This window comes from Aulonocara stuartgranti (assembly GCF_965226115.1).
Source record: "Aulonocara stuartgranti genome assembly, chromosome: 8".
NCBI classification, from domain to species: domain Eukaryota; kingdom Metazoa; phylum Chordata; class Actinopteri; order Cichliformes; family Cichlidae; genus Aulonocara; species Aulonocara stuartgranti.
In genome coordinates, this window is record NC_138959.1 from 19,773,723 (window position 1) to 19,784,183 (window position 10,461).

The 10,461-nt window shown below is 43.4% G+C and overlaps 1 protein-coding gene across 2 annotated transcripts; it reads left to right on the top strand.

The window, feature by feature from the left end:
- Positions 1–273: 273 nt before the first annotated feature.
- On the top strand, positions 274–9,642 carry tut1 (terminal uridylyl transferase 1, U6 snRNA-specific). Of its 2 annotated transcripts, none has more exons than XM_082544354.1 (10): positions 274–442; positions 1,455–1,645; positions 1,745–1,951; positions 2,170–2,284; positions 2,396–2,523; positions 2,609–2,835; positions 2,929–3,038; positions 3,540–3,662; positions 8,025–8,117; positions 8,199–9,642. In XM_082544354.1, the coding sequence occupies exons 1-10, from the start codon at positions 346–348 to the stop codon at positions 9,329–9,331; spliced, it is 2,424 nt and encodes an 807-aa protein (XP_082400480.1). In that variant the 5' UTR covers positions 274–345; the 3' UTR covers positions 9,332–9,642. The 2 variants fall into 2 exon arrangements, with proteins under 2 accessions (XP_082400480.1, XP_082400481.1); XM_082544355.1 differs by having other exon boundaries at positions 345–590.
- Positions 9,643–10,461: the final 819 nt, after the last annotated feature.

Consider the following 10,461-nt stretch of genomic DNA (forward strand, 5'->3'; position numbering starts at 1 on the left):
GGCTTTGTGACAATGTTTTAATTAAATGTGTCCTGAGACCTCTGCTGTAACTACCTCAGAGGTTGTAATTTAAGCTCTATTCTGCAGTAGGTTTACAGTTCACCTTAAGTGAAAGGCTTAAAGGTTTCAAGCTGAAATAAATTGGCTTTAAAATGATGCATTTTATAATTCTACTTTAGAGACCTCAAGTGAAATTGGACAAATTTTAAAATATTTCTTTTTTTTTTTTTTTTTAATTAATGTTAGCGTTTCTCTATGGCCTCAATGCCACCCCTTTATAAATAAACTTCCATAGACTATGCCTGCTACAGTGAGTGCTCTAGTTCAAAAGCTAAGAGGAACTGTATGATTAAAAACATGGGAGCAACCCGGACGGAGTTTGGTGACGGACTGAAAGCAAACGCGGAGTCGACGCTGGAGGGAGATTTGAGGCGCGTGGAAGGTTGTTGGCCTCAAACTTGGCTAGCGATTTTTGTGCTTCCTGCGTTTGTCGTTATAACTTATTCTTTACATCATGTCAGAGGACATTGACATAAAAACAACGCCGAGAGGGTTTCAGTGCACCCTGTGCAACGTCAATTTATCCAACTGTAAGTAACGGAAGCTAACTCAACCATATACGAGTCTGTTGAAGTGCTGTGAATGTAATAGTTTCTTTAATTTACAGATAACTAATAAAACTGCGGCTACAGTTTGAACGTTGCAGTCATTTCCGTCATAAGTTTAATGAGTGTTACCGCACTTTGCAAATTACACATACATTACTAAGTTATGTCTGCTTTATTTTCCGTAGCTTTAAAGTTTAACATTACTCAGAAAATTCGTAATTTTTTCTACAACACTGCAAAAGTCTTGATCCGAAGGATTATAGTTTCCTTCCAAGCAGCCAGACGTTCTTGCCATGTTGTAAAGTGTTGTTGCGCACTAGTTCTCCAGCCTCAAGGTTTTGTTTGTTTTGTTTTGTTTTTTTGACATGGACTGTTTTTCACTCATTTACAGTCCAGTCGTTTTACCTGACCATATTCAGAGTAATCTTTTGGTTATTATGCCGGTTAACGCATACCTTTGGCTCATTCAAAAATAAAAAAATAAACCATCTTTAAATTGTATATTTGGGCATTTTGTTACTAGCAGCATGCTGCAAAAATATATATTTTGTTCACATTTCTTTAGTTGAGTCTATGAAAACTGCCAAAGATAACACAATTTAAAAGGCACAAAATAATAAACAAGATGATTCTTAAAAAGCTATTAACCAGCACAGTGTGTCCTTAAAAAATGTCAGGCTTAAAAAAACACCCACTTATCTGTAGCAGATGTTCAATGTCTCAAAGTTAAAAAAATAAAATAAAATAAAAATACAGCAAACACTTGGCACAGGACCTGAGAGATGCATCTGCCCCGTTCCAGAGCCCGTACCTGAACTTTATTGAAGCATTATTTTTGTCCTGCAGCGGCAAGTTTGGATCAGCATCTGAAAGGGAAGAAGCATCAGACACTGAGTGGCGTGCGCGCCACTAGAAAGACCCAGGAAGACCACAGCGTGTTCGTTGGTGGCATCAATCCTGAGATCTCCCAAACTGACTTAGCGGAGTATTTTCAGCAGTTTGGGTCAGTCGCAGATGTCATCATTGACAAAGACAAGGTCAGACAACTATACCCGATCCAGATGTGCACAGTCTTAAAGCAACCCCAAATTACTGCATTTCTATTAAAGCATGACTTTATCCCTTTGCGCTCACAGGGTGTGTATGCCATCGTGCAATTCAGCGAGACAGACAGCATCCAAGCAGCTCTGTCCTGTATTGAGCATAAGCTGAAAGGCCTGAAGCTGCGCGTCAAACCTCGGGAAAAGAAGAATTTCAAGTTGATTCCCAAGAAGAAGAACGATCCCGAGAACCTCCAACAAGTTCTTGACTGCCTTAAACCCGACTTGTGTCAGTTGGTGTCTGTAAGCATCCTCTTTTAAACTTTGCTAAAATGTGTGTGTCTTTAAAAAATGACAAATACACTTGTTTGGTGCTTGTGGAGCAATGAAACTCTCGACTCTGCTAATAGACAAGTTTAGTGTAATCGAAAATATGCAGCTTTGAGAATAGACTAGACGAGCTTATAACATATATGTTTGTTAACAAAGGGACTACGGTGTTGCCCTTTGTTCCCCTCTAGGTGAACGCCCAGATGCAGCATGTTGTTGAGCAATTTCAGCTGGGAGAAAATGAAAAGAATGCCCGAAGCTTGCTGGTTCAACTCATGCAGGAGATTTTTGTAGAGTTTTTCCCAGGTGATCTTTGTAAATACCCGTACACAGGTCTTGCATGCATATTGGTGAGGGGAAAAGAGCAGAAGGAAATGTTTTTCTAACTTTTGTGGCCATATGTTGGGTGGTTTGCAGACAGCCAGATTCTCCCATTTGGTTCATCTGTCAACACGTTTGGCATCCATTCATGTGACCTGGACCTGTTCTTAGACCTAGAACACACCAAGGTGTTCCAGGCTCATGCCAAGTCAACCACAGAACAGGTTCGATGCGCACATTTGGTCACATAATATCACACATGTAGCTCGATAAAGAAGACGCCTTTGGTGAGATTCCCTCTTTCTTCAGCCAGGGGAAGGCGTGTCAGACGATGGGCGGTCTGAGGACTCTATACTGTCTGATATCGACCTGTCCACAGCCGCTCCAGCTGAGGTTCTCGACCTCGTGGCGATGATCCTGAAACGCTGCGTCCCCAGCGTGCATAAAGTCCACGTGGTCAGCAGCGCTCGTCTCCCCGTTGTCAAATTCCATCACCGTGAGCTTAACCTGCAGGGGGACATCACCATTAATAACAGGTTGGTGAGCGAATGCAATATTGTGCAGCATCTGCTGTCTTCAGCTCTGTTTTTATTTTATCTGTGAGCGTAACAGCTGTTTTTCCTCACTAGACTAGCAGTAAGAAACACCCGCTTCCTCCAGCTGTGCTCAGGGATTGATGAAAGGCTGAGGCCTCTTGTGTACACGATCCGGTACTGGGCCAAGCAGAAGCAGCTTGCCGGTAAGACGCAGCAACTTAAAACAAGATCATTGAAACGGATGCCCGTGTTTCAGTTTCCTCTGTATTTTAGGTGGTTATTTCATTTTCTGGTCAACAGATGTCAGTAGAACTTCACTGCCTCTTAGATCACTGATGCGAGAAGAGTGATTTTACAATTTTATTACCTTGTTATGATGAAATAAGACGACACAAACAGCTTTTTTTCTTGTATTGCCAGTGTCGACTCATATTAAAATCTTAATGAATGTTGCTCACTGACACTACTAATTGCCTTTCTGGTGATTACCTTTACTCTTGAGCCATGGTTCTTCTATTCCAGTTGTCACAGCAGCACAACAGTTATTCGGGTTTATTAGTGAACTGTAATGATGTTATGGCTGCGTGAGTCACCGTCAGTCCGAGTGCGTAAACAAACGGGTGACAAAACCCCCCAAAAAAACTTGTGGCTGTGTTCTGATTCGTTTCTTCTTCTTAGTAATGCTGTCACATTGTGGTGTGTAGGTAATCCCAGTGGTGCCGGTCCCCTTCTGAACAACTACGCTCTCACGCTGCTGATTATCTTCTTCTTGCAAAACTGTGAGCCTGCTGTCCTCCCTACAGTGGATCAGCTCAAAGACTTGGCCTGTAAGTGCTGCATCGCTTCTACACTTCACACAAGGACATTTTTGTATACTTAACCAACTAAATACAGTACTGTGCAAAAGTTTTGAGCCACCCCTCATTTCTTTATATTTTGCTTCCAAGGAGCCAGACTTGCTAATCATTTTTAAAGTGGTTTTGAGCAATAGTTCTCTGGGCTTTCTTAAGGTCTTTCAAAGCTCTTCCTTGGGCATTGGCTGCTTTTTTAAATCCTCTTCAATCCAGTTGTTGTGCCTGACAAATATCAGAGGAATGTTTCTTTGTTTATTAAGTCACTTAGAACTGAGCTGTGAGTCATCCAAGGATGAAAAAGGCACCTAATTCAAAGCAAGAACCTGTGTTGTGTCTACACATAACAAGCAACTAAGCAATTTTTAAATTTAGGCACTTTGTTACTAGCAGCCTGTCACAAAAACACATAATCTGTTCTCTTTTTATTTAGTTGAATCTATGAAAAATGCCAAAGATAACACTGTTTAATAGGAACAAAAATGAACAGAATATTAATTTTAAAGCCTGGTTTATCTCTGCACAGTGTTTGCTTAGAAAATGAGCAGACTGGACAAGGGGGGGCAAAAGAAGAAGTGGAAGGCCTAAAAAACTATCTATAGCGGATGAACAGTATCTGAAGTCGTTAAGAAAAAAATCCAGCAAAGTTCTGACACAGGATGTGAGAGATGCACCTGACCAGTTAATCTGCCTACTGTTCACTGAAGCCTCATGAGAAATGGTCTCAGTAGAAGGGTGGCTGTCAAGAAGCCATTATTAAGAAGGAGGCACAGGGAGAAAGAACTGGGCTGAAAACCAGTGGCAATGGGTCTGATGGAGTGATGAATCCAAATGAAAAATTTTGGTTAATATCATCATTAATATGCACGGAGGTTGGTAGAGGTAGAACAGTGAGTATTTAGTGATCGTCAGAGGTGGCCAGTTAATTTACCCAAGGGTCCACATGAGGTGCTTTTGTGGGTGCACCAATAAGCTGAACTCAGTTCTGCTCAGTGTTAATTTTATGTGATTTTCTGGGAAATCACAAAGCTGGTCCTGACGGCTGCATACCTAGATTTGTACAGCTCAGTGAAAAAGGCTTTTTTGCAGCTTGGCTAACAAAGCTTTAGATATCTGTTCTGCTCATTCAAGTTCTTATATTTCTTTCTTCAAACTGTAGTAATTAAACAGCAATCTGCTTTCCCCAAGCTGAACACGCGGCTTTACCTCTGACTTAAGTAAAAACAAAACTACTTGTCTTTTTCTCAGTCTATTTTTGTTTTGTTTTTTGTAGCTAACAGACATTTTTTGGGACTAGCAAACACACCTCGTAAATGTTAGTTCCAATGTATATGTCCTTCAAGAAGCTTGGAGAACGATTCCTGAAGAATGCTTCAGGAAGAGAAAAAATATATTCTCGTGTATATATTTCCATTTTGATGTTCGGGGGGTTTTTGTCCTAGGGAGAGTCAAACTGTTCATGGCTCCTTCAGCGGCTCACGACCCCTTAAGATTTCTTTTTGTACCAAAACACAGGTTAAGAACATTGAGACAATCTTTGACAAAAATGAGAAATTTGACAAAGGAATAGATCAAGAGCTCAGAAACAAAATCCTTCTGATCTGGAAAGGATTATGCATGTCTTTGTTACACATAAACTGGACTACTGTAATGAACTATATGCTGAAGTTAATCAATCATCCCTTGCCTGTTTACTATTAGTCCAAAACGCTGCAGCTGCTGATTACTGAGTAGGACGAAAAAGCGAGGTCACGTTCCTCCAGCGGTGGCAGCTTTGGCTCTGGTGCATTACAGAGTCCAGTATAAAGTGGCACAGTTTGTTGTCTCGTGTTGGATACGCTCCCTGGAGATCTTTAAGGTTTGCTTCTCAATCACTCTGTGGTTGAAGTTTATTTCCAGAGAAGGCATCTCCAGCTGCCTCTCTCTTCCCGCTCCACCACAACCACCCACACATGCAGGGCCTTGGAGTAGGGGTATGTCACCAGGGTGCAGAGGAGGCTACCCCCCCCTCTGTCCCCTTCTGGCTGCCTCTGCCTCAATTTTAGCCCACAACTTAGACATTCACATTATTCACACTCTCATTACACATACATATAGGATCTTGGGGGTGGGCACAATCACGGAGTCCAAATTACCATCAGGGTGTACACCTCACCCCTGGCGTCGTTGCCCACCTCTCAATTTTAAATACACTTAGTCATTGAGGGCTATCAGGAGGGACTATGCGCTTACCTGCTGCTCCTTGGCAGGTAGCTCCATGCCCTCCTGGGTTTTAAATGCACCTTAGAACACACATGCATCAACACTACAATGAGCGGGTGGAGGGAGGTTTGGAGTCTTCTCCCACCCCCATTCTCTGCGGCCTGCTGGAGTGGGAGGGCTAGGTGGAGTTGGCCGTCCGACTGCGGTCTGGAGTGTGGGGCCTCCCTGCTGCTACGGAGTCGGGGTGGTCTGCCTCTCCCCACCGCAGGGAAAAGGGTAACACCACCTGGGTCTGGGTGCAGTTCCCCCCTCCAGGGGCAAGGGTACCTAGACCCGGTTTGTAGAGTACGCTTGGGGAGTGTGATCGTATGTACAGCGTCTCTTTATGTCTGTCTCCACGTTGGTTGAGTGTGGAGTAAGTGCATATGAGAGCATGAGGGTGGGAATGGATGTTTGTGTCTGTGTGTGCCTGTATGTCTGTGTCTATATGTCAGGTTGGGTATCAGACGCCACCTCTCTGGGGACACCTCAGGCCCTCCAAGGTTTGGAGGCCTATCTCCACCTACCACCACTTCCCCTGCCGGTGGCGGACTCCCTCAGGTGTCGGTGCGTTGGTGGTTCCTTGTGTCTGGGGGTGGGCGTCCAGGTACACACCGGCTCACTCCTTGGCGGCCGCTTATCGGGGCCTGGAGCCTGGGGCTCGCTCGGGCCCCTTTGGGGGTGGGGTGCCCCCGGCCTCTCGGCCTGGGGCTCGGTCACTCAGGCACAGCTGGCGGCCGGCGGAGCTCACGGGCGCGTCACTGCAACTCCCCCTGGCTTCTGCTCCGCGGCTGCTGAGTGAGCCCTCATCTGGGACTCTCCTCAGCTCTTACTGGAACAGTGGCGCGGCTGCCCCTCTGTTGGTCTTCCTTGGTTTCTTGTGTTCTGGGGGCCTCTGGATGTCTGGAGTTTTGATCTCCTCCATACCTGCTTCATGCCCTGGAGGACGGGGCTGTGGCCCCCCCACACTCCCTAGCAGATCGTTACATGGAGAAACCTTTGGAATACAAGCGCGCTGATCCACACAGGTATGCACACAGGTGTTCACTGCTCGTAGACCCAAATTACACCTTTCTTGGCTGCTACTTCGAAGCACATCTGTCCTGCGTGCTGCACAACAACATTGAATATTTAGTATTTACTGCTGTTTACACTTAGCTAGATTAATGCGATGGTGTTGTGTTTAGTATGTTGCTTTGTTTTTTTTGTTTTTTTGTCTTTTTTTGCTTGTTTTCTATTCTTCTCTCAACAGGTGATCCAGGAGATTTTTATTTTTTTTCTCCCCCCCTTTCTCACTGTCCCTCTCCCCTTCTGTTTTTCCTTTCCTTCCTCTTTCTTTCTCCCTTTCCTATCTCTCACTCATGTCTGTCCCGTCTGTAACATCTGAAAATAAAATATAATAAATAATAAAAACAAAGATCGACCAAATGGACCAATACGGCAATGCCACGATGATCCATTTGGCAAAGTAAATCCATTGGGTATCCTTGTTGGTCTTCAGACAACAATTCTGATGGCTAAAGAACCAAATGGGACAGGCGGAGAAAAAAAAAAAAAAGAAGTTGCAGTTGCACCAAAAATTATGGGATGACCTCCCAAATGACCTCAGACAAATATGTGGCTGTTTTTAAATCTAAAATAAAGACACAGCTTTTCTGTTATGCTTTTGGAAACTTTGCCGGACCTCTGTTTGGATGATTGATTACTGTTTGGTTTTTCATGTAAACCCTGTGAATGCGTGTCTGTTTATTCGAATTTATTTTAGTGTAAAGCACTTTGGTGTCAAATATGCTATATAAATACATTTTTCTTCCTTAAACTACTGTTTAGTTTGAATTCCCTCAACTCTCATCACTTGCACTGAGGAACAAATCTGAGTGTATGAGCACCGAGAGTTACCTGACCCTACTTTTACAATTAACTGTTTAATTTAAAGAAAAACTTTAATAAAAAACAAAATACTTCTTAATATATTTTGTCTTGCAGACAGACTAAAATGACCGTTTCTATTAAAGGTAACTTAGATAATGTATACTGTGACTTTAGCTTATGTATTAACTGTTTAACCTGTGTTAATAATTATTAACTTGATTGCAGGTGAGGAGGAAGAGTGTGTGATTGAAGGCTGGAACTGCACCTTCCCCAGTCAGCCAATTGCTGTTCCCCCCAGCAAGAACACTCAGCAGCTCTGTAAGTTAAAGTTAAAATGTAAAGAAAGAAATGTGTTAGTCAGAGATTTGCTCGCTCTAAACAAATCGTTTCTCTGTCCAGGTACCCTGCTGGCTGCCTTCTTCTCCTTTTATGCCAAGTTTGATTTTGCAAGTAGTGTTATATCTGTTAGGGAGGGCCGTTCATTTCCAATCACAGATTTCCTCAGTCAGAATAAAGAGGACGATGCTTTGCAAGAGGACCAGTCCACCAAGGCCCATCAGCAACGTCCCAAACTTGGCCCCCTAAACCTCTTAGACCCCTTTGAGCTTTCCCACAATGTAGCAGGAAACCTGAATGAACGGTGTCAGCGCAGCTTTCAGAGGGAGTGCCAAGAGGCTGAGAAGTACTGCCGCAGCCTGCAGTATCAGCGAAAATCTACTAAGGGGAAACCGTGGGGCCTGGTGCGCTTATTTAGCCCACATGGGGAAGCGACACCGTGCAAAACAGAGCAGCTGACCATCAGTATCCCGTTCAAGTCGGCCTCGCTCCCAGAACGACTGCGCGACGAACTGCACGCAGCGGGAGACGGTTTCCGGCTGCTGTGGTTTCAGAGAGTTTGCTCTGCTGTGGAGGAAGTACTGAAAAACATTCTCAAGTGTCACCTCGCTCCCTCTAAAGATGCTGTATTTGGCGAGGACTCGTCCATTTCTGCTGAGGAAATGGAAACTACACAAGCTTCTGTCACATCGTCACTCAGTGACAGCTTTGACGGTGCTGAAGCCCAAATCGAAGCCAGCCCTCTGGGTACAGTTGTTATCGGTGGCAAGAGGCCGCTGTCTTCTGGCAGTGATGCTTCGGTGTCGCCGCAAGGCAAAAAGCCAAGAATGGCGAGACGAGGGAAGCCTGAGCTCCTGGCATGGATGTGCATGCAAAAACACGTAGTGTGGGCGGGCAGGAGGAAAGTGAAACGGGAGCTGATCAAAGATGCTGACTCGAGGCCAGAGGGCAGCTGTGTGGAGCTGGAGTCCCAGGTTACGGCTTTCATCATTGAAAAAGAGCCAGAGCTCAAGGAACCCCTGGAGTTTAATGTTCAGCCCCAGATGCTGGGAGGAACAGAAAGCACAAGGGCAGTGCTCAAGTTAGAGCCGAGCAGCGACAAGACAGGAGTGTTTCAAGACTTCTTTCATTTCCTGGAAGCTTTCTTACCCAAGATGGTAGAGACATTGTTAGAAAAAGAAGAGGCTAGTGCTTAAAAGGCAATATGTTTCCCTAAATGAAAGATTTTTTTTGTATTAGTTATGAAAAAAAGATGCAGTAAATGCTGTGTAAATGAATCATTAAAAAAAGGGACAAACAGCTGTCTATTATATGTTTTTAATGGTTTTCATTCATACTGTACGTTTGTACTTCTGAGTTCTTGAATATTTCACATTTGAGGTTCTGATTGGCCCATTTTTAAGTTTAACGTGACTTAGTTTTACTGTCTTATTTTTAAAGTCATTCTGTTTGGTTTAACAGCTCCACATCTTGTTTTCAGCTGAATAAAGTCCTTTTGTAAAAACTCTTCCTCTCAACACTTTCTTTTACATAAAGAGTTGTAAAGTGTAACAAATTTGCAAAAATAGAGTTGTTTGTTTCACGGTTTTCTAGAAAGAAGCCGTTGGGCGAAGCTTTCTTTTTTTCTGTTTCCCTCGTCGGCTCTGTGCTCATATGACTTAGACAGATGAGAGTAATTATTCAGGCAGGCAGTCTTCTTTATTACAGCAGGACAAGGTGGAGCTGAGGGATGCACAGAGCTCCCATGTGCTGATTAACATCATTCATCTCACTTTTATAGGGAAATACAGATGGTCTGCTTGTGAGATAGGCCTATGGAGATAGCTGTGATGATAAAGAGTGTTGAGATGAGATAGTACATGTTAATCTGACGCTGGTTCACATTAATGACAGGATGTTTATTGTTGCCACATTATTACAGAGGAAACTGTAACGTATGACCCAGCCGGTTAGGATATTTGTGATCCCTCACGATTCACAGTGTATTTTGGGTCTGACTGCTATTTAAAAAAAGGAAACTTGTGGTAATGTGCAGTTTTGGTTTGATTTTTGGCCCATATTTCACAATCCTCCCCTCCTTCCTTTACATTTTGTAAGCAAAATAATGGAAATTGACTTATTAAAATGTGCAAACATCTGTGTTTCTGAGTAAATAAAGAAAAAACAGTAATTCTAATGAGGTCAAAAGTTAACATTTGGTGTTACCACCTTTATTCTTCAATGCATCCTGAACACTCTTACTTGTCATATTTTTAAAAAATCGTCTTCAGGATTAGTTCTCCAGATGTCTTGAAGGACTTTCAAAGCTCTTCTTTGGATGTTGGCT

Excerpts from the sequence above, each read along its gene's own strand:
- tut1 (XM_082544354.1), top strand. The coding sequence starts at position 346 with ATGATTAAAAACATGGGAGCAACCCGGACGGAGTTTGGTGACGGACTG. Across the intron at positions 3,039-3,539 it reads CAAGCAGAAGCAGCTTGCCG|GTAATCCCAGTGGTGCCGGT; the intron begins GTAAGACGCAGC and ends TGTGGTGTGTAG. Across the intron at positions 8,118-8,198 it reads CAAGAACACTCAGCAGCTCT|GTACCCTGCTGGCTGCCTTC; the intron begins GTAAGTTAAAGT and ends TTCTCTGTCCAG.